This window comes from Muscardinus avellanarius (assembly GCF_963383645.1).
Source record: "Muscardinus avellanarius genome assembly, chromosome: 7".
In the NCBI taxonomy this organism is placed as follows: Eukaryota; Metazoa; Chordata; class Mammalia; order Rodentia; family Gliridae; genus Muscardinus; species Muscardinus avellanarius.
In genome coordinates this window covers 103,873,071-103,897,264 of record NC_137793.1, presented here as the reverse complement: position 1 = coordinate 103,897,264, position 24,194 = coordinate 103,873,071, and the positions used below count along the sequence as shown (strand labels likewise).

The 24,194-nt window shown below is 44.5% G+C and overlaps 1 protein-coding gene across 3 annotated transcripts in view; it reads left to right on the top strand.

Annotated features, from left to right (window-relative positions):
* Positions 1-6,854: 6,854 nt before the first annotated feature.
* RGL1 (ral guanine nucleotide dissociation stimulator like 1) overlaps positions 6,855-24,194 on the top strand; it is a gene marked incomplete at both ends in the record, with an annotated part of 162,133 nt that continues 144,793 nt past the window's right edge. For all 3 annotated transcript variants that reach the window (XM_080699285.1, XM_080699283.1, XM_080699281.1), the window contains one exon: positions 6,855-6,986. In XM_080699285.1, coding sequence (XP_080555411.1) covers positions 6,855-6,986 — 132 coding nt within the window. The remainder of the gene's footprint in view (positions 6,987-24,194) is intronic.

The window sequence follows — 24,194 nt, the reverse complement described above, 5'->3', positions numbered from 1 at the left end:
GAATCTGTTTTAAAATAAAAAAATAAAATAGGACTGGTGGTATAGTTCAAAGGCAGACTGCCCCTGTGTTCAATCCCAAATACCACAAAAGAAATAAAACTCAAATATGATATCCATGGATGCCACGGGGCTATTACAGTATCACAGTGCAGGAATACATACAATATATGATTGACCTACTGAAATCACAAACTCGCACTGTCTTGTTTAGTAGATGAGCTGGGCGTGGTGGCGCACACTTGTAATCCCAGCACTCGGGAGGCTGAGACAGGAAGATCACGGTTCACGGACAGCCTCAGCTCCTTAGTGAGGCCCTCCGCAACTTAGTGAGACCCTGTTTCAAAATAAAGAATAAGAAATAGGGCAGGGGGTGTAGCTTGGAGGTCGAATGCCCCTGAGTTCCATCCCCAGACATGCAAAAAAAAAAAAAAAAAAAAGAAAAGAAAAAGAAAAAGAAAGAAATCCTTCAGATGTCCTGGAAAAACAATTGAGTGCACATTAGCTTTGCTCTCTCCGTTGCTGGAGGCATGGAGGCATGTGGTTTTATTTTTCAGCTATCAGGCATCTGAGCAGCCGCAAAGTCTGTCTAGCTATTCTATTAGAGATGAGGAAACCAAGGCTAGGGAAGGTGATTGGCTTCTCAAGGATGACATGAAGAATGAGCTGGAGTCTCGTGATCTGAATCCAGGTCCTGTCACGATTTCAGAGTCTTTGTACTGATTCTGGACTTTGGAGTAAACCCACAATACAGTGAGCGCTTAGTAGGAAGAGTCGAAGGTAGTAGAAGACAAAGGTAAGCAGTGCGTCTTATCTGGAAGGACCTCAGCCCACTAGGAGGGAGAATGAGGAGGAGAGAAAGTAGGGGAAAGAAAGAGCAGAAAGACGAATGAGCGTGTGCACGGGCTGGGCCAGAGCAAATGCCGGACGTTCCATTTTTATTTTCATTTTTATTTATTTTGTGGTACTGGGGGTGGAACCCAGGGGCTTTCTACCTCCGGGCTACACTCCCAGACCTATTTTATACTTTATTTGGAAACAAGGTCTCACTCAGTTGTGAGAGCCTCACTAAGTAGCTGAGGCTGGCTTCGAATCTGTGGGATCCTCCTGTCTCAGCCTCCCAAGCGCGGGGAGTTCAAGGGTGCGCCACCACGCCCGGCCCATGCCAGACATTTTAAAGATCAGAAGAAGACATCTGAGTTGTCTGAAAAAGGAAAATATTTTCTCAGGTAGCGGCAAAGAGTTTGCATGCATCAAGAGCGTGGAGCAGAAATACTGTATTAATAATACATGCGATCGACTCTGCGGACACAGAAAAGAAGCATGGCCCAAATAGATAAAAGACAAGAAACACCAAATTGTTCCAGTAAAGTTCTGAATATTGGACACTTTTTTCCTTCCAAAAATATTTAAAGAGGCGAGGGAGGAGAAAAAGATAATTTATGAAGGATGTCTCCTGTACTATTTATTATCCTAGGAAGGAGAGTCAGGTTCAATACAGTAAAGTAAAGATTGACTTATCAAACAAAGTCCAGCATGTAATTAATAAAATACAGACTTGAATGAAGTTGTGCCATGGTATTTATTTAAAAAATGTTATCCATGGGAATTATGGGTAATTTTTACCAAATGGGAAGAGAATGCTAATAATGGTGTTTGTCCTTGTTCTTCGTTTGCCCCCTAATGTGTATGTTTTCAAGGTCAGCCTCTGAGAAGATGCTCACTCACTTTTGGTGCTTAGTGATCATTGGGGTGGGGGGCAAAGCCATCAGTTAACTGCTTCGTGATAACCATGGAAAATGTCATGCCAATGATTGTTGCAGAAACAGGTTAGTGAGACTATATATTTCTGGGTGTGGTGGCACACCCCTGCAATCCTAGCTACCCAGGAGGATGGAGGATGGCAAGTTTGAGGCCAACCTGGGCAATTTAGTGAGATGTTGTCTCAAAATAAAAAATAAAAGGGCCTGAGGATGTAGCTCACTGGTAGAGTAACCCTCCATCCCAGTACTCACCCATGTCCCATGCATGCACGTGTACACACGCACACACACACACACACATGAATGTGTTATAGATAATGTGCCACATATGATGAATATAGTGTTACCAAGTATTTTAAAGAGAATTTACAGACAGTAAGAACACAAATTTCAAATAAATACCCATATTTAAGAAAATATATACTTTCTCGTGGCAATAATCATATAATAGTAATTGTTTTAACACTTTTTCCTTTTGTGGTACTGGGAATAGAACCCAGAAGCATTATACCTCTGAGCTATGCCCCCAGCCCTATTTTTATTCTTTATTTTGAAACAGGGCCTCACTAAGTTGCAGAGAGCCTCACTAATTTAGCTGAGGCTGGCTGCGAACCTGCGATCCTCCTGTCTCAGCTTCCCAAGTACTGGGATTACAGGCGTGCGCCACCACGCCTGGATTGTTTTAACATCGCGATTAAAACCCTTCAGTGCTGGTGGTGATGTTGGGGCGGTAGGATTTGAAGGCACAGTGACCTCAGGAACCCTTCTGGGGCTTTTCTCACCTGCGAATTTTTCTCTGTGTCAAACAAGAGAACCATCCTTCCATTCCGTCAGACTTGTTCTTCCTGCTTTAATTTTACTTCTGTACTTTAGGAGGTAGAGACAGTATATAAACGCTAAGAAAAAAAAATGTTCTCCAGCAATTTTATTTCTTAATTTTTGAGAAGACCTGGTTCTTTGTACCATGATCAGATTTTTTGCCTTTACACATTTTCAACCTTCTTACCAACATAAGGCCAATCTGGCATTCTGTGGTTTAAAAAATGATTCTTTTTTAATATCAGGTGTTGTAGGATGACAATTCTTCAGAACTGATTTTCAAAATATCTCATAAGGCTTATGATATTTTAGACTCATTCTTAACTAGAAAAGAGGATTCTGCCTTCCAGGTTTGTAGTAATCTCTCCTTGTTGGGTAGTACTGTTGAGTACTGGCTCAAGTTAGTGATATTTGCATAGAAGTTGGCTTGTAGGCTTTGGCCATGTGTTTTAAGAAAGAAGGTAGCCAGGTGTGGTGGCAAACATCTGTAATACCAGTACTTGCAGGCTTGAGGCTAGCACGTGATAACTTAGTGAGAACTCGTCTCAAAATAAAAAGGGCTGGGGATATAACCCAGAGGTAGAATACCCCTAGGTTAAATTACAAGTACCACGGAAGGAAGGAAAAAGGAAGGAAGGAAGGAAAAAATTAAGACTTCCAAGACCCAGACAGTAGAGCATTCAATGAAGCACTGCCGGGCCTCTGCTCACAAGGGCCCTGTGTGGCTAGGCAGGCTGTACACCCAGGCATCCTGTCCTGAGCCCGAGTTGAGACAGTACTCAATGGGAAGGGAGTGATCTATTTCCCATGAGGCTCCTGCCCTCATCTCTCCCGTCTCACCTGTGGCTCGTCAGGTGACCCTCTCTCAAGGGGATTCGGTGTCAGCTGGTTGAGACACTGATGCCAGTCTTAGTGACAGCAAAGGGCACCAGAGGGAGGTCGCTTTTCCCCAGTGGTGAGGGAGTGATGGAACCGAAGGCCTGAATTGACCACGGAGAGATAGCATGAACTCGGGAACTCGGCAACTTTCTAGTGGCGTCGTAAAGTTCTTCAGTCTCTCTGGATCGCATGTTTCGTTGTTGTACAATGATAATAGGTACCTTGGAGGGTTGATCAGTGGTGATGGGGGAGATGTCTAGCGGTGGCTGGGATGCAGAGGAGCTCGGTCTCTGTTGTACCTAGGAGCATGTTTTGTAAGCGAGGGGCTAGACGGAGGTTGTGGAAATGCTTGCCGAGTCTCGTAACCGTGGGCCGCCTCTCTGGGCCCCTCCTGTCTCCCCAGTGCTTCGGAATGATCTGCAGCTCGGAATTGCGTCTTCTTCCCAAGCAGGGCAAGGAGCAGTCTGTGGGAAGTCAGTGCACATGGAGTTCAGTCTCGGACGCTGAAAGCGTGCCAGCTCTCTCCCACACTGCGGAGACGAGAGAGCAGCTGTGGGCAGACCGTCGAGGGAGAGCGGCGAGGTCGCCGGGATGCGTTGCACTTACAGATGTTCCATTGTTTGTTCTGGGATTTTGTAATTTGTCTACTTTATCCAGTTATAGTTCCATGATATATGACGGATAGAGTCAAAACCATTTTATGTACTTTCCTACAATAAATCACTTTTGCTATGATTTATTATTTGTTATTTACAGTATGATCTTCAATAACAACGATGGAATTTCCTTCCCTACTAATCTGGCCTGTTTCCATTTTTGCCCGTGTATTTTAATTTCCGGTTTTTGTTTTGGCCTGGAACCTCCACATGACTGCTGTGTTTACTTCATGCATGTAAGTGTCAGCATCATTCATCAGTGTGTCCACACAGAAGAACTTTGCTCATTAATTACGTAGGCGCTGCTTCCGATTCCCAGCGGGAGTGTATAAGTGCTCTGCGTTCCCGAGTGTTCGGGAGGCTCCAGTTACCGGTTTCCTCCTCGCGGCTCTCTGAGAGCAGATGGCTTTGCCTCCCTGGCTCATGCTGGAGCAACAAAGCCCACAGACGAAGCAAGGCCTCGCGGAAGACTGTTGTGTGTCTGAGGCCTCTGAGTTGCCTCTCGTGCTGACTTCACTTTCCGGGGACTCTTATGTGGGCAGTGGGTTGCATGAGTACGAGTCTTGCTTTTTCCAAACACACTCAATTCCGCGAAGACATTTCTACGAAAATCATTCTGTTGTTGGTTAATGAGCAGTTCTCTCTTGCAGTTGTGATGCTTGGGGGTATGTGGTCAAATTTTATTAGATTTGTTCCTTTCTTATGAGGAACTTAGACCATTAAGCCAATAAAGTTAAAGAAAAATTCAGAGAGGGAGGTGGGGAGGAGAAGGGGGAGATCTGATGATGGAAACTATTTTCACGATCCTTTGTTCATACATGAAGTTATCTCTATTGATGTAATGATTATCTGTGGAGAGGTGGAGCAGCGGTGTGGGAGCCGGAGGAAAACTCACGACTAATGATGTGCACATGTATATATTTGTTATTCTGAATACATTACGCACACGATGTATAATGACAGTGTGCCAATACAAATTTTTAAAAATGTTAAAAAAGAGATAACTTGACTTTTACACCTGTTATTTGAATACAGTAGATCTGTTCCCTCTCTTTCACTGGATTCTCGTGACCAACTGAACAGTTGAATTAACTACCCCTCACATTTATTAGCATTTACTCTGTATAGGGAACCATCTCCAGTCTTATAAGGTTCATGAGACTAGAAGGTAGAAATGGAGTCAAAAGCGAATAAATAGCTGGATGTGGTGGCGCACGCTTGTAATCCCCATGCTTGGGAGGCAGAGGCAGGAGGAGCGCGCTGGTTTGAAGCCAGCCTCGCTGGCTTAAGAGACCCTGTTTCCAAATAAAAATATAAAATAGGTCTGGGAGTGTAGCCTGGAGGTAGAAGGGTTTCCAGCAACCCCAGTACCACCAAAAAAAGTGAATAAATATAATGGGGGTGTTGTGGGTGATGCAACTGAAGGCTGTGCAGAGAACATGGAGCGTGACAAAGGAGGGAGGCCTAAATGTTCTTGGGTGGGAATGGGAGAGAATGTATCGCCAGCAAAGACTTAAGGCACTGCATACATTGGGATGGGTTAGTACTCCCAAACAGCAGCAACAGCGGCTGAGGAGGCCGCGGTACACGCTCTGTATTTGCATTTTATAAAATCGGCCCTGAGAAGGATATATTCAGGGGGACCCGAGTGGAGACGGGGACTTCTTATGACAATGTGACGGTGAGGCAGGTCAGATGGAGTGAGATTCTGAGCCTAGTGGCCCATGGAAAGATGTCAAAGAAGTAGACCTTAGAGAGTTTGTTTTGATCTTTCAATCTTGAAACTGCCAATGAAACTAAGACCCAAGAAAGCAGCACAGCGCAGAAATGTCACAGGGAATTCCCTCTGGGATTCTGTCAAAGGCTTATTCAGGGAGGAGTGGGGCTCAAACCCAGGGCCTTGTGCATGCCAGGCAAGCAGGGCACCAGCCAGCCACCTCCAGCCCTTCACAGCAGTCCGTGCATTCCTATGCTACATTGTTAACACTTGCTTACAACCTTTCTACCCTGCAGCCCTAAGCTTTTTGGTTTTAAGAACCAAACTACTGAATTATTTGTGTGCACACAAGTCACAGTGGGTGCTTGATGAGTAACTCCTGCTACCTCAGCCATGCTATTGCGTGGTACCACATTGTTCTGGTATGTGAGAAGCTCTCTCTGGCTCTCCTGACCCCTACTCATTCCCATCTCTCCTCCTGAGGGGTCAGAGCAAAATGGTGAGCAGAGGTAATAGGTAGAAGCCACTTTTGCTTTGATTTAAAATTTATATCACCTTGTCTGTTTTCCAGATGTGCCCCTGTGCCTCCAGCAGCTTGTGTTAAAAATAGCAAGAATGAATACTTAGAACATAAAAAGAGCTGATAAGAATTGTTGCTTGCAGGGCACGTGATGCAGGCCTGTAATCCCAGTACTTGAGAGGCTGAGACAGGAGGATCACCCGTTAGACATCAGCTTCAGCAATTTAGTGAGACTCTTAGCAACCTAGCAAAACCCTGTAAAAGGGGCTGCGGTGTAGCTCAGAAGTAGAACGCCCGTAGGTTCAATCCCCAGTACTAAAGAAAAAGAAAAAAAGAGTTGTTGCCTATTGTGATAATGTCTTCAGTGATCTCCTTATCCACAAGTCAGGCTTAATGATTTGCTTTCATATCTTTTTTTAAAAAATGTTATTTAAGCTTTTAACCCAGATCACACTTTATCCTTCCGCACAGATCCGTAATGCCTCCTGCCCGCCTCTTTCAAGATGGAGGGGAAACCTGTGGGAGAGTCTACTCCAGTGGTGTCTAAACGGAAACTTCCCACCAAGGTCGACAGCACAGGCCCCTGGCTGGTAGAAGATCACGCTCGAGTATGGGAAGTTTTAAAGACAGAAGAGGTAAGGTCACACGCAGTGACCACTGGTGTGATGCTAGATCCCCGCGCTGTAGCTCTCAGGGTGGCCAGGCTGCGGGGCAGATCTTTATAGGCACAGCCATGGCTGGGGAGCAGCGTCAAGGGTGCGTCCCTTGGACATCGCGGCCACATGGTGATTCAGGTGCAGGGCGCAGCGCTGACCGTGGGCTTTCGGAGTAATGGTACAATGTGCACTTTGGCCTTAGGTATCACCGGTGTCATGGCTGGAGGTGTGCCTTTCCTGCCTTCTCTCTCAAGGATGCGCTTCTCTGACCATTTTCTCTCAAGCCTATTATTACTGAAACTTCATTTTGACTTATATCAAATACTCGTGTGTGTGTGTGTGTGTGTGTGTGTGTGTGTGTGTGTGTAAGAAGGGGGACCTTATTCTTTTGGTGGAAATTATAAATTGTAACTTTTATTTTTATTATATGTTATGTTTGAAGTAAAATCACAAATCATGGTAAGGCATTGAGGAGCCACTTCACTATAGGCCTAGTTAAATGAAGAGATATAGAATGGAGATTATAGAAAGGAGACTGACTGCCGGCCGTGGTGGCGCGCGCTTGTAATCCCAGCACTTGGGAGGCTGAGACCAGAGGATTGCAGTTCATGGACAGCCTCAGCTGCTTAGTAAGGCCCTCCGCAACTTAGTGAGACCCAGTTTCAAAATAAAGAATAAAAAACAGGGGAGGGGGCTTAGCTCAGAGATCGAGTGCCCCTGGGTTCCATCCCCAGACCTGAAAAAAAAAAAAAAAAAAAAAAGGAGATTGAAAAAGAGAATGGGGTTGTTACCTTGAGTTTGGGAAAGACCTGACTTCACTGAGCTTGAGACTTGCCCATCTTATTTGTTCTGAAGTTGAAATAAAAGCTAGCGGTTTTAATACATGGGACAGAAGATCTTAGAGAGAGGTACAGAAATCAGAGCTACAAAACAACTGCTGTGATGTAGAAATTCAGTAGGGAAAACACAGAAGACTTAATAAATCGATGACCAACAGCAATTTTGAGGGGCCTCCCTGGCTGTTATTCACTATCTTTGCTGGTTGTCTAAGGTCTAGTCCTCAGTTTGCAAATACGGAAGTTTTACTTTCTCTTTTATCTAATAGTGTAATATTATTAATACACATAATATAATGATAACAATATCAACAACAGGGGTAGAAAGGAAACTCTGGAGGGCTATGCTGTTATTAACATGCTTACACCTGGTCATCTGTCAGAACTGTTTTAGGTTAATACCTATGAGGTAGATTTTTGGACATAGCTATATGAAAGCTTGTTTTTACAAGTAGTTCTCAAATTGTTTTCCAAAGTGGTAGTACCAATGTATGCTCTTCCCAGTAGAGCATAAAAGTTTTCCCTGTTCTATACTTTTGCTAACTCTTGGAATTGTCAAATTTCTTAATTTTTCTGATATAGTTGTTCTAAAATAAAATTTCATTCTTTGCTCATCACTCCTTTTTGCATTTCAGCTCCATCCGAGACCACTATTTGTTTCCTTTAGTATTTAATTTCCAAGGATCTAGCAGTGTTCTGATTTAGATTAGAATGTTCCCTGGAAGGACTCATGTACTGATGTTCAGAAGCAATATGATTAAATCATGAGAGTTCTAATTTTATCAAAGAAAAATTTACTGATGGATTAGAGAATTTATTTGGTGGCAACATAGGCAGGTAAGGGGTGGCTGAAGGAAGTAGGTCATGGGTGTGGCCTTGAGTACTAAACCTATGTCCATGGGTCCACTCCTCTCTCTTTCTTGCTATCATATCCTGAGCTCTGCAGATGTGACCAGGCCTAACATGGACTGAAACCTCTGAAATCTCCAGAACTGTGAGCAAATAAATCTCCCTCTAAGTGGTAGTCATCAGATATTTGGGATCATAGCCATGGGAATGAGGACTGAAATAACAGTAGCAAACCCCTTCCCCATCTTAAGATGCCTTTGAGTGTGCTCTTGGAAGTGTAGTTTAGATGGGTATAGAATTATAGGTTATTTTATTTTAGCACACTGCTTTCAGCACATTGCCTTCTGCTTTCCATTGCACTGGAGGCATTTTCTAATATGCTCTTTCATTCAGCCATTCATTTTAAATTTTAAATTCTATTCTTTTACTTCTAGAAGTTTTCTTGCTTTTGTAACATCTTGTAGTTTTTCTTTCAGCCTCTTGTTTCATATTCAGATTTTTGTTCTTTAGGACATATTTGTCAAGAACTTTGAAGAGTCTGAGATTATACTACATTTCTAAGTTAGCTTGCCACAGTTTTGTGGAAGATGAAAGACAAAACGGGGCTCTTGGCTCAGAGACTTCGTTACCCATGATGAAGGCATCCTTCGTGTCAGCAGGTTTCCCATGATGAAGGCATCCTTCGTGTCAGCAGGTTCCTTTTTTTTTTTTTTTTGCAGGTCTGGGGCTTGAAGTCAAGGGCATTTGACCTCCAAGCTACACCCCCTACCCAATTTCTTATTCTTTATTTTGAAGCAGGGTCTCACTGACTTGTGGAGGGCCTCACTGAGTAGCTGAGGCTGTCCGCAGACTGTGATCCTCAGGTCTCAGCCTCCCAAATGCTGGGATTACAAGCATGCGCCACCACGCCCAGCTGCAGGTTTCCCATGATGAAGGCATCCTTTGTGTCAGCAGGTTTCTTTTGCTTTCCTATAGGAATGGCAAAAGTGGGCCTAGATAAATGCTTGCACAGGAGCGGAATGCTGGACTTGGGAATCTTGCCATTTTGTACTTATCAGTAAGCAAGCTTGCACTTTGGTCTAGTGAGAGATATTAGCACATCCCTCAAAGTGGCCTGCTGCAAGCTCAGCCATGACAAATGGTCTGGGTAAAGATCATCTGGGATCTTGAATTTTTTTGGCACACACAGCAAAACAAGCAGGAATAAGAGAGGCCCACAGAGGAGTGTTTCTTAATAATATTAATTATGATGGCTTTGTATTCAGAGTCTGGTGATTGCAAAAACTACGGGTCTTATTCTACTCTCTATTTTTCCTGTTGGCTCTTGTGCATGGTATTTTGTTTATTTGCAATTTTTGACTGTGAGTTCATTTGTATTGGAATGAAAGGAATTTCTCCAGAGAGAATTTGCATTTGTTTCTGGGAGCACTACAAACTGGAAGTCACTTTAAAATACATTCTTAGCTTGATGTTTTTCTGACTCAACATGAAAATGGTGTAGAAGCTAATGGATGAGTGTGCTTGAGGTAGTGAATCCTCAGGTGTCTGGGAGGGAATAGCTCTTTCCCTTGCACCTGTTTTAAGATAGTCAACTTTCCTTGTGTTGTCATAAAGGACTATTATTAGTTCACCTCAATGCTGAGGGAATACATTTAGGGTCTCAGTCTTATGCAGCAGTGATTTTTCTGTAGATTCTCTTGAACCAGCCCTAGGCCTTGTATTAATTATTCCCTGCATGCTTTAAGGTAATAAGACCTATGATGGTTTGCGTAACATTGAGCTGTAACCAATATAGTCCAAAACATAAGCAGCTTAACTCAATAAAAGTTTATTTCTCAAGCACAATAATCCAATGTAGGGTTTCTGTGAGGGTGCTTCTTTGCTTTGTGTGGCAATTCAAAGACCCAGGCTACATTCTTCGGCAGCTCTACCTCCTTCTGGAACCTGGGAATCTTTTGTATTTAGCTGGCAATTTGCATAAATAAATAAATAAATAAATAAATAAATAAATACATACATACCAAGAAACAAACCAAAACGACAGACTGATGAGGACACGCTCAGTTCTTCACTCTCGGACGAGAAGTGACCTGCGTTGTACACACTCAGGTCACAATCTGTCAGTAAGAACTAATCCTGTTGCCCCACAGAGACGTAATAGAGGTAGAGAGGGGAAATGTAATATCTGCTTGAACAAGAACTTATAGGAATGGTCCCTTGCTACAGAAAGGCAAGTTCAAATTGAATTTTGGCAGGCATTTAAGTAAGTGTCACACGAAACAAGGTTAAAACGCGCCTGGTTTGGCCGGTGGTCTTTGCGTGGAAGCTGCCTTCAATGCTGACCTTTGTGGGCTCTGCTTTCCTCCAGGTTTTGGCTTTTAAGAATTCTTTGTTTCAGCCGGGCGTGGTGGCGCACGCTTGTAATCCCCGCGCTTGGGAGGCAGACCGGAGGATCGCACAGGTTCGAAGCCAACTGCGCTGGCTTAAGAGACCCTGTCTCCAAATACAAAGTACAGAATAGTTCTGGGAGTGTAGCCTTGAGGTAGAAGGATTTCCAGGAACCCCAGTACCACCAAAAAAATAAAATAAAATAAAATAAAGAAAGAAAGAATTTTTTATTTCTTGCCAGCCGACCAATGTATTTGAAAAAGACATTTTAATTTAATGCATCAAACATTTTTCCTTCTTTTGTTTTGTTTTTGTTTTTAGCAGAAAAGTCAGTTAGGGTGTTCATTCTACCATTGAAAAGTGTGATCTTAGAAATTAAAAATATATCTTGTAAAAAAAGTATCTTTTAAAAACTTCACTTGATTAGAAAGTATCTTAGGTAATATTGAATTTCTTTTTTTATTCTTGGTCATATTTATTTAAGTACTTGCTAACATAAGTATTTACCACTGACTTCTTGGAATCATTTATATATACAAGTCATTGTCAAGAATATTTGAAGTTACAATATTATTTTCATTTTCAATATAGTAATTGTAACTATTCCAAATATGCTTTTAAATGTAAATATTTTAATTTTAAATGATAAATAACATCTGTGTATAACGGAAATTATTGAAATTGTTACGGAGGATAAAGTATGAAAAACAAATGTTTCTATAAAAATTCTCAGCATCTTTTCTTAAAAGTGAGCAGAGAGCCAGGCATGGTGGCACACACCTATAATCCCAGTTCTTGGGAGGTCAAGACAGGAGGATCACAAATTTGAGGACAGCTTCGCTAATCAGTGAGACTCTCATCAATCAAGTAAGACCCTGTTTAAAAAACAATAGGGCTCAGCCGGGAGTACTTGAGAGGCTGAGACAGGAGGATCTCAGGTTCCTGGCCAGCCTCAGCTACTTAGTGAGGTCCTCCACAACTTAATGAGACCTTGTTTCAAAATAAAGAATAAAAAATAGGGCTGGGATGTAGCTTGGAGGTCGAATGCCCCTGGGTTCCATCCCCATTACCGGATTTAAAAAAATAGGGCTAAGAGTGTAGCTTGGAGGTAAAATGCTTCTAGGTTTAATCCTCAGTAACACACACACACACACACACACACACACACGCACATGTGAACAGATTGGACATGTTTTGTGATGATGAAAATGTTCTTTTTTATCATCATGGTAGGTGACATGGGTGAACATATTTATCAAAACTCACCGAGCTATACACTTAAAATGAGCATGTTTCATTATATGTAAATTATGCCACAATCAAGTCAGTTTTTACAAATGGCATCAAGCTGGAGGAACAGAGCTAAATCAGTCAGTCCATGCCTGCAGTACATGCGACGGGTGCGTAATAGCTGTGTCCTTGGGTGTGCTGAGGGCCTCGGGTGTGCAGTACCGCCTGGGCGTCAGGGGAAGCAAGCTCCTCACCAAGTTTGTCCTCGAGTTCATTCCGAAGGGAGAAGTAGATATCAGCCCGGTAAGTAGAATTTTAGAAAGGGAATCAGATCGAATATTCCCGGAAGAGGGAAAACTATAAAGAGAAGTGTTAGAGAGGACGTGCTAGAGTTTGGGAGCATCTGTAGCAGAAGAGGAATGGCAGGAGATGAAACGCAGAGGAAGTTCATCACAGAGGCACCAAGGGAACCTCCGCGGTCACATTTGCATTTCAGAAACGCTACCCTGCCGGACCTTGTGGGCGGCCTAGCATGCTCACAATGGGGCTAGCTCACACAGGTCTCTCTCTTCTGTCTGCACGATGCCAGTCAGTGCTGAACTAGAAATTATTGGGGTTCTTTGTCTTTTTTTTCCATGATGGTGATTTTCACTCTACAGCTAGACAACTAAGCCTGTCCATTAATCTTAATTCTGCTTCTCTCATAACCCCCAAAGCACTAGCCTGTTCACTGGATCCTGACTGAGACACCTGATGAATAGTAGTGAATAATTTCTTATGATTTAATGGTAATATGTTGTTTCTTTGAATTGTAACATCATACACAATGTCATCTCTGGGCACAGAGGAGATTCATTTGATGCAGAATTGAATTGCCTTACATCATGATGAATTTTTGGGGTGGGATATTGCTGATCGAATATGCTTTGGGTCACCTGCTTAGCACTAGTTTGCTATTATCTAGCGTTAGTTATCTGTGTTCAATGTTCTACATTTGTGACAAGGCCACCAAAATAAACAAGAGTACAGAATCTCAGTATATAGAGAATTCTCTGTGTGAAACCAACCTAGTGAATGCTGGCATGGAGACTGGGCTGTGGCCTCGTCCCCTCCACCCTGCCCAAGGATGAGGCTCCACATGGTAGCATTGCATTCTCGGTGGAGGGAATAGTAATGTAGTCATCATGCATGGTTTGGAAATTAAATCACACTCACCCAAGACGTAAGGAGAGGGAGAATGTAAAACAAACCTGGACGTCACTTTGAACCAGCAGTGGGAGCGAGTTTATTCAATTCGGAGGCACCAGCTCCATGTTCAACTTAAAGGCTTTGGTTTGATAACAGAGTTGGGGTTCTTCTTTAAGATTCAAAATGAATTTCTTTTCTGTTTGCCCAGATCTTCATATGAGAGCTGGGCTTGGTGGCGCACGCTTGCAATTTCAGTACTTGGGAGGCTGAGACAGGAGGATTACACATTCGTAGCCAGCCTCACCTACTTAGTGAGGCCATTTGTAACTTAGTGAGACCCTGTTTCAAAATAAAGAATAAAAAGTAGGGCTGGGGGTGTAAGTCGGAGGCAGAATGTCCCTGGGCTCAATCCCCAGTACTGAAAAAAACAAACAAAAAAACAAACAAAAACCTCATATGAGGCCAGGGCCTAGAGGTTTACTTCCTAGGAGTTGTTAATATAGAGAAATGCTTTGAAGCTGAGTCTGTGGGATGAGTAAACACAGCATTCATCGTGAGAAATGAAGTACTGAGATTGGATAATCTTCAGCTGGAGTCTGTAAGGGGGAATGCTAATTATTGAGTAGCTGTTCTATATTAGAAACTGTGCTTGGTGATTTTATATCCAGCAGTATATGACGTGTCATAGCCCTGGGGACGTTTTTGTTTTATTCACAAGAATTGTTGTCTGCAGGTGTGTCTTGACCCTTCTACAGAGGCTCCTTCGGCCACGAGGCAGTGACTAGCATCGCTACTTTGAGGGCTGTGGAAATTCTTATTTAAAAAAACTGCAGTTGTTGGCACCTATCCATTATAGAAAGTAATGCTTTTTCCTACTGCACGCAGTAACCTCAGCTGCGTTCATCCTCCCAGTCACACCCTCCCCGGCCCCTCGCCTTTATCTACTCTCAAGACCGCGTTTCTGTCCCCTTAGACTCCACAGGAGAGCAAAGGTGCCGCTCATCTATTTGAGTCTGGCTTATCTGGCTACGCATGGTGGTCTACAGTCCCGCCCATTTCCTACAGATTCCACGATTCCGTTCTCTTTTAGCTGAGACCACTCCGTTGTGTCCACATGCTGCTCTCCTTCACCACTCACCCATCGCGGCCCCCCAGCTGAGTTCATAACCTGGCTGTGGTGAGCAGCGCGGCTGTAAACTCAGGTAAGCAGTGTCACACGCTGGCTTTGATTCCTTCAGGTGGACACCCAGCAGTGGCTGTGCCTGGGCCACACGATAGGTCTATTTGTAGTTTTTTGGGGAACCTTCATACTAATTCCCATCGTGGCTGCACTAGTTACTATTTATGCCATCAATGTGTCTGATGAGTTCAGCAGTTGTTGCTTTTTGCTTTCTCTACGGTAGCTCTTCTAACTGGAGTGAGATGGACTCTAGTTGTGTTTTTGATTTGCATTTCCCTGATAGCTAAAGATAGTAAGCTTTGTTTTTTTCATATAATTATTGGTCCTTTGTACTTCTTTTGAGGAAGTACAGCTCATTCGCCCATTTCCTCATGGGCATTTTGAAGATTAGAGATTACGGCACCTGCCGAAGTCTGCATAGCTGGTCAGTGACATAGTAAGCTTCGAAGTCAAGTTTGTCTCTAAGGCTGGACTTTAAGCTCCTCATCAAGCTGTCCACCAAAGTTGTTCAAAACAGCCTGATCGGGAAATAGGGAAGACAGCCACCAAGTAAAGTAGCTTCTACGAGTACAGCTGACACTCGATCTCCACAGCGGCAAAAATAACACCTTACAGAGTCAGAAAAACAGCCTGATCGTTCATCTGTTCCCCCTGCCCAGTCCTCAACCAGTCTTGGTCAGCACAGTGGCTTCAGCTCGGTGATGGGTCCTCGTTTGCTTCCATAGAGATGGACCTGCAGCTGGGCATGGTGGCGCACGCTTGTAATCCCGGTACTGGGGAGGCTGAGACAGGAGGATTGCAGGTTCAAGGACAGCTTTAGCAGTGTAGCAAGACTCTCAGAAATCTAGTGAGCTCCTATTTCATAAAACAAAATAAAAAGGACTAGGGGTGTAGTTCGGAGGTAGAATGCTCTAGGGTTCAATCCCCAGCGTGCATGCGCGCGCACACACACACACACACACACACACACACAACACATACACACACACACACAGTCAAAGCATCATAGTATATAGAAAATTTAAAAATATTTATAATACAACCCTGAGACACAGCTACCACCATGGGACACACCGATGTCGGGAAGGTCTCTCTAGCTGCAGCCCATCCTCTGTGTCTTCCCATTCTCCATTGGCCCTCTGCCGGAGTCCCAAGTTTGGTTGTGGTTAAGACTATTTGAGGCTGGCAGGGTGGCCCACACCTGTAATCCCAGTACTTGAGAGGCTGAGACAGGAGGACTGCAGGTTCAAGACAAGCCTCAGCAACTTAGCAAGACTCAGCAACTTAGCAGAACCCTATTTCATAAACAAAAATTAAAGAGGGCTTGGGGTGTAGCTCAGGGGTAGAATGTTTCTGAGTTGAATTCCCAGTAACACATATACACACACACACAAAAAAAAAAAAAAAAGAAAAAAAAAGACAGACTAATTTAGTTATGGCCTGGTGTTTTCAAATGCTTTTCTAGTCTAAACTCAAGGGGAATACTCAGACTATCCAAGTTTTCATATTCTAATGTCATTGTTGGCGTGAGGAGGAGTCTGATTCGCCTTTCCACAGAGGACACCCGGACCCCTCTGGGCAGGTGGCCGCTCCCCTGTGGGTCCAGCTCGTCTGTTTCACTGTCTCCTAAGCCCCACCACGTGGCTGGTGCTAATGTGTTTATAAGTGCTGTCTCTCAAGCTAGGCTATGCGCCCCTCAAAGGCGGGGCAGGTGTCATACTCTCCTCTGTGTGTCAGGTGTTACTCACCGTGTCTGACTCACAGGGGGAACTTAATGTGCACTTTTCAGACAAAGAAAATGGACAGAGGGACCGAGGGCACGGCTCTGCAGCCAGATGGGCTGTGACCTCAGCAGACTCGTCCGTCCGTACTTGAGTTTCCTCGTCTATGAAATGGGCACACTCATAGGATAGTTACGAGAGTTAAGTTACGATATGTACATTCCTCGGGGCAGAGCCTCACACATACTAAGCGGCAGATGCAGCCTTTTGTTACTGACTGGGTAATGAAAGAGTACCGTCTTAGTCCATTTTCTGTTCCCATAGCTCAGTATGACAGACAGGAGATTTCTTTGGCTCATGGCTCTGCTCCAAGCTTGAGGGGCTGGCAGCATCGGGTGAGGGCCTCTGGCCTTTCGGATGGCGGAGTCCCCGGGGCAATATATGGTGAAAGAGAGGGGTGTGCACCTGTGTACAGTACCCAGTCGTGTGGGCGCTACCCCATGACCTTGAATAACCCGAGCTGCCTCCCGAGGGCCCCGCCTCTGGACACCAAGGTTGGGTTCTGTGTCTATCCTCTGAACACCTCGCAGTGGAGATGCAGGGTCCAGGATGGGAGCCCTCGCCCTGTGCCTTGTGCCCTCCCGCCCCTCGCACCTTCTTCCTCTTTTCCTTTCCTTTCTCCTGCCTTCCCTCTGAGCTACACCCCCAGCCCTATTTTTTTTAAATTCTTTTTTTTTTTTTTTGGTGGTACTGGGGTTCCTGGAATCTCTTCTACCTCCGGGCTACACTCCTAGACCTATTTTTACATTTTTATTTGGAAACAGGGTCTCCTAAGCCAGCGCGCACGGCTGGCTTCGAACCTGCGCCATCCTCCTGTCTCTGCCTCCCAAGCGCGGGGATTACAAGCGTGAGCCGCCACGCTCGGCTTTATTCTTTATTTTGAAACAGGGTTTCACTGAGTTGCAAAGGGCCTCACTAAGTAGCTGAGGCTGTCCTCGAACCGCGATCCTCCTGTCTCAGCCTCCCAAATGCTGGGAGTACAAACGTGGGCCACCACACCCGGCTCCTTCTTTGCTTTTGTTTGCTACTCCTCCTCGTCCATTTATCACATTTTATGACAGTCGCTTGCTTTATATCTTTTTCCAGTAGACTATAAACTCTTAGCACAAAGAACCGTATGTGTCTCACTCCAAGTGACATCACTGCCAGGCTGAGATGTTTGTTGAGTGAATGAGCAAACGGATGGAAGGACAGAGGAGCGCAGAGGCGTGCGGCTCTCCGGGCGTGTTCATGCTTTTCTCTGAGGACAGCTTCCACGACATAGGATTTCTGAGGATTTAAGGATATTTTCTCTGATGTCCTGAAAGAGCAGACCCAAAGCTCAGAAGCACAGGGTTATTGTGTGGCTGGGACTGGTCAATAACAGGAAACGTGATTTTACTAGACTTGCGAACACCAACGGCAGATGTGCACAGTACAAGCCCGGCGGTGGCACGCGCAGAGCCTGGCCGGGAGCCCTCCCCTGTGAGCCGGGAGCCCTCCCCTGTGAGCTGAGGGGCGCTCACCAGTGGCCCGTGGCCCAGCGCTCACTGCTCCCGCGGATCAGGCTAGGAGGGCAGCAACGCAGGAGCAAATCGGAACTGTTGCGAAGGGAAATGTTGATCAAGGAAGCGAAAAACAGCAGAGAGACTCGAAATGTGAGGAAGAGTCCTGCTATGCTGCGGCGGGAGGAGAAATTGTTATTTTATTTATCTATTTATTTATTTTATTTATTTATACTAGAGGTTGAACCCAGGGGCATGCTACCTCCGAGCTCCACCTCCAGCCCTACTTTAAAATTTTTTATTTTGAAACAGGGTCTCACCTCATTTGCTGAGAGCCCAGTTTAAGTCACTGAGGCCGGCCTTGAACGTCCAGTTCTCATGTGCCAACCCTCCAAGTGCTGGGGTGACACATGTGCGCCACCACACTCAGCTGAGACATTATTTTTAAGTTAGTAGTTGAGGTGTTAGAGATTTGGGAAGGCAAAAAGAGCTGGGATTTCAAATGGTTATCCAGAAGTTGTATAATTACTCCAAGAAGTTCAAGCTGTTGACAGTGCTGTCACAGAAAGTAATTCCCCAATACTTGGGATTTACTGGAAGGGGTGTAACAGCCCTTAGATACAGAGCACAAATACAAGGACTAGTGCTCCCCTCGGGGCAGGGAGCAGGCTGGCCGCTTTGCTAGGCCAGGCAGGGAGCTCAGGTGCAGAGGCTTCGAGTGTCAGGCCTGAACCTCCATCCATGCAGGGTCGGCCACAGAGCAACCACAGGAGCTCTGAACAGAGACGGAGAAGACGGGAGGAAAGGGCTGAGTTGCTCAGCTCTAGGATTTGTACTTTTTTGTTGTTGTTGTTTTATTGTGAAAGCAAAAATATGGAGCACTGAAGAGATCATAAAGGGAAACCAATTTTTAGAATTCTAGTCTTGAAAACTTTTTCACAATAGCCAACGCCACCGTAGGACCCAGAGGGAGCGCGCAGGGGCCACCCCTCTGCAGCGGCTTGTCACGGGCCGTCTTGGCCAGGGGCCGTCGATTCCGCTCTCAAAGCTGATTTCTAAATGCATGTTTCTTTTGCAGTGGAGACAATTCTGTGGCATTAAATCACCTTTTAATTTCCTATTATTTAATGAAATTAACCAGAATGCTTATGAGTGCAACACCCTGGTTAACTTCATCTCCTGCACATCCACGAGAGAGAAAACACGCGCAGAGTAGGTACCTCACTGGTGTTTGTTAAGTGGATGGACGGATAGCAGATCAAAGCACATTCTCTGGCTCAAAAAGTTCAAGTTCCTTCCAAACGTGGGTAGAATTTGGGGATGTAAGCAAAAGGAGGAAAGCACCGTGGATTTTTTATTTAAACAGAATTGATTTAAATGTGGTTTTAACATTTCCTGTCTGTATTAGTTTGGGCAGGGGTTAATCCTCTCAGACCTGTTTTGTTTTGTTTTTGTGGTACTGGGGATTGAACCTAGGGGCATTTTACCTCTGAGCTGCACCCCCCAGCCCTGTATTTTCTTCTTTATTTGGAAACAGGGTCTCACTAAATTGCAGAGGGCCTCACCAAGTAGCTGAGGCTGGCCACAAACCTCCTGTCTCAGTCTCCCAAGTACTGGGATTACAGGCTTGCACCATCGTGCCCGGTTGAGCATGATTATATGTATTTATATTCTTCTGTGTCTTTTACATTTCTAGAAATTAAACTCCTGAAAATAAAAAGGCTAAGCAAAATGACAGATATTAATAAGCAGAGAAACCATCTAACATAAGTTATTTACCACCTAAGCAAACATGGACCAGTGAATCCAGTCATTTACCCGAGTTACATCGGCATGTCTGCTGAGTAACTTCAGTCACCAGTAATACAGATTTTAAAAATAAAGGCGTCCCCTGTGTGATCAGAGCGATTAAAAGGAAATATATAAGATTCTAAGGAAGCACAGATGAGGCGCAGTGTATCTTGAATTTGAGAGATTGGGAAACACTGAAAGTAATCCATGATGTTTAAAAGTAACTGATGTTTGTTTATATATTTATTTATTTATTTATTTATTTATTTATTTATTTATTTATTGGTGGTACTGGGGTTCCTGGAAGCCCTTCTACCTCCGGGCTACACTCCCAGACCTATTTTTACATTTTTATTTGGAAATAGGGTCTCCTAAGCCAGTGCGCGCGGCTGGCTTCGAACCTGCGCGATCCTCCTGTCTCCGCCTCCCAAGCGCAGGGATTACAAGCGTGCGCCACCACGCCCGGCGTAACTGATGTTTAAACTGCACGTGGAGGACGGGAGGGCGAGGCAGGGCGTGTTTGACGCGGTGGGGGACGCACGTGCGGAGGCCCCGAGCCAGCAGCAATGGTGAGTGGGAGCACTTAGCACAGAGGAGAACAGCAGGGGATGGAGGAGAGCAGGGCCGGACGCACGGGCCGTGTCAGCCCTGCGTCTGCCTCCTTTTGCACGCTTGTTGTTGGTGCTCAGGAATGGCTCATCCAGCAGTTGGTGTCCGATGAGATGCTGTGCTTTCTGGGGAGCCTGGAATCATGTTCCTGTTACTTTGAATGACCAGAAATTTACTTCAAGTGAATGATATGAGTGTAGAAGTTCTGTCTTCTGTACATTTTCAACCTATAAACTTTCATAGCGGGAGCAAATCTATCCTGAGCCAAAGTCCCCGAGTTCTGCCTGCATCAAAGGAAGATTGAATAGAGGCTTATTTAACATTTTTGGATTTACAGATAAACACACTAATTTGTAAGTAGACTGGCTTTGTGATAAAGTTAAATTTATCATCTTTTTCTTAAACTGCTGATGCACCAGGTGTGTGTCCTTGATCTTGAGGTTGGGCAGAATTTTTGAAACTAATACATAACTTTACAATGTGGATGATTTCTTTTTAACAAAGTCAGTGGCGTTTGTCCATTATTCTGTAGAGTTAGGATAACTTGAGCTTGGCTTGGAGACTCTGGGGCAGAGTTGGACTGGGGCAGTGATGAAGGATGAGGATGATCACATTCTAATGATGGTCACCGCCAATATCGGGTCGTGTTCAAACATGAGACCACTGCGCATGGTTTCACAATGGGAAATAAATGGGCCAGACAGCTTAGTGTACACAGAGCATCTGGTGACCTGGCCTGTGGCTCCCCAGGGAGGTGGTTGAGGTTGTGATTCATCCAGAGTTACAAAATAATGTCATTATGCTCTTAATTCTCAACTGTTGCTCCATAGACTTGATTTGAACAATTCTATGAGATTGTTAGAGACGTGGAGCTCTGCAAACTCAAGTTTCCATGATAATTCCGGTCTTTCTCTTTTGTTTGTTTGTTTGTTTTTTGGTGGTACTGGGGTTCTTGGAAGCCCTTCTACCTCTGGGCTATACTCCAAGACCTATTTTATACTTTTTCTTTTAATTTTTGGAAACAGCATCTCTTAAGCGAGCGCGGCTGGCTTCGAACCTGCACGATCCTCCTGTCTCCGCCTCCCAAGCGCGGGGATCACAAGTGTGCACCACCACACCCGGCTTCTGGTCATTCTCTTTTAATCTGGGAGTCTACATTTTGTCATTGGAGTTCTTTTTGATGACAGTATTTCCTTCCTCTGCTCTCTGCTCTGAGCTGCCTCTCTCCCTGTTCCCACTAATATTGAGAAAATTAACATTTCATTTGAAATGTTAGTGGGATATTTGAAGAGGCAGATCTTCTTTATAGCTTGCTTAATGTGTCCAAGAAAATCTTTAAATTACAACTCTGGGTATCATTTTCTTTCCTTCCGTTGTATTCTCCCCCCTTCCTTATTTCTTGTGTTCAGCAGTTCAAACCAAGCTCTGTTTATTCTTTGGCTCAATTTCTACCCCACTGGTTGTGACTTTAGATGTATATGTGGGATCTTGTTCTCGGAGGAAGATCTGAGGGGACCCTGTTGTAAGCCTGGGTTAACCACCAGAAGGCACAGCTGGTGCACATCAGCAGGATGCAGCAGTAGCTTAGGGTTATTGGCAGAACTTGTGTTTAGAATTATATAGGAAAGAAGAAAAGAGGCTCTGTCCTATAGCGCAAAGCAGCGGGGAAAGCGGGGGAGCCAGGAGGGGGATGTCAAAGATAAACAGGAGAGGGAAGACAGTAACGGGGTCGGGCTTTTCCTAGTGACCTCATAAACAAGCCGTAAGGAAGAAACTATATGCTGTGCAAAGTTGTGTTAAGTTGAGGAAAATGATGTTTTTGTATAATTTTTCATGGTTTGAGAAATTTGAGGCACCTTGTTCCTGGGGAGGCAAGCAGAGAACTGTGGGGGTAGTTTGAGAACCTGTGGAGAAAGAGGAAGGCTGCTGAAAGGAGTTAGGAAGAATGAAAATCTAGGGTGACAAAAGGCTCTGGGGTTCACATTCCAGGTCATCTGTGCTGAGCCGGATTCGCCGTGTGTCATCTATGGATTGGCGGCGGGTCTCAGGTTTGGGTTCAGGATGGGCACGGTCAGCAGGTGTTTCTCAGAGGAGGGGCAGGCCTTCCCAGGTCATCCAAGTAGGCTCAGTGTTTAGAGTGTTAACTACATCCGCTGAGGCCTGGATGGAGTGCCTTTTTGCAGGCAAACAGAAAGTGATAGTGGAGCGGTTCCTGAAAGTAAAGGTTCTGTTGTGGTGTCCCGGCAGAGTTGAATATCTGGAAGCACTGTTGGGTCTGAAGCCTCCCCTAGGCTCCTCTCAGGCCCTCAGGGACCCCTGTAGATGGCTGGGAAGAATGGAGGTCAGGCTTCCTTCTCCCACAGAGGACAAACCCGTATCAGTATGGGAGCTGTATAGCTACCCCCCCCAAGGATTAAAAGTGGCGTGCGTGTGTGTGTGTGTGTGTGTGTGTGTGTGTGTGTGTGTGTTACTAGACCCCCCAGACTGATTTTATTTATTTATTTTATTTGGAAACAATGTCTTGCTAAGTTGCTGAGGTAGGCTTTGATCCTGAGATCTTCTTGTTTCAGCCCCCCAAGTACTGAGAATACAGGCATGCACCGCCACACCCAGCTTAGAATGGTGATGTCTATTTCTTTTATTCTTTTGAGATCAAGGAGCTTACAATCACAGCTGTGCTCAAAAGCCATGTGAGGCCATCCCAAGGGTCAGCTCTAGGTCACTGTGTGAGTTGTCCCCACAGTTAATTTGAGGGTGTGTGTGTGTGTGTGTGTGTGTGTAGTACTCCTAGTGAACTCAAGGGTGTCCTACTTCTGTGCTATACCTCCAGTCCTGTTTTATTTTTATTTTGAAATAGAATCTCACTAAGTTGCCGAGGGTCTCTCTAAGTTACTGAAGCTGTCTTTGAACCTGGGCTCTTCCTCTCTTAACCTCCCAAGTATAGGGATAGTAGGCATGAGCAGTATGAACAGCAATTTAAGGTCTTTAAATATTCTCCAGATATTGGCGCACGTAGTATTATAGGTATTGGTTATTTTGTGGGTCTTGTTGGATGCTTTAAAAACAAGAAGATAGGTACAAATGTGAAGAATGGCCATTTGTAAATTTATATCTTTTTGTGAATGACAAGAAAGTATCAGTGTGGGGTTTTGTAACCCGATTGAAAACAGAAGATATTTTATGCATAGTGCATGGATGATGAGCATATTTGTGAAGGAAGAACTGGGCCAAGTTGAAGAACCATCCAGTTCCAGTTAGCATGGAAAAGGCCCAGACCAAACAGTAACTAAAATATTGGTTCAGTTTTTAAAGAAACCACTTAGGGAGGTATAATGGGGCACAGAATTTGAGAGAGCTCATCTTGATCCCAGTTTCCTCTCTGAGGGAATACGTGTAAAAAAGCAGAGCATTCCCAATATCCTAAATGAAATACTTCTCTTCAAGGAATTATTTTATTGGAAAAATGGGTTCTTCATATGACAGCCTTCTTAAAAAGAAAAGAGAGTTGGACGTGGTGATGCATGCCTATAATCCTAGGACTTGGGGGCTGAGACAGGAGGATCGCAGACTGGCAGCCAGCCTCAGCAACGTAGCGAGGTCCTCCACAACTTAGTGAGACCCTATTTCAAAAATAAAAAATACAATAGGGCTGGGGGTATAGCCCCTAGGTTCAACCCCCACTGTCCCCCCCACATGTGAAAAAGAAATGTTGTCTCTGGAAATTTAACTATTTCCTGTCTAGCAGTTATGCAGATATTTGAGATCTGCCCGGTGTTGCTATTCCTCATTCCTTTGGAACAAATACCAGGTGATATGATTTTAATGTTTCTGATACACTTTGTGTCGTTTTT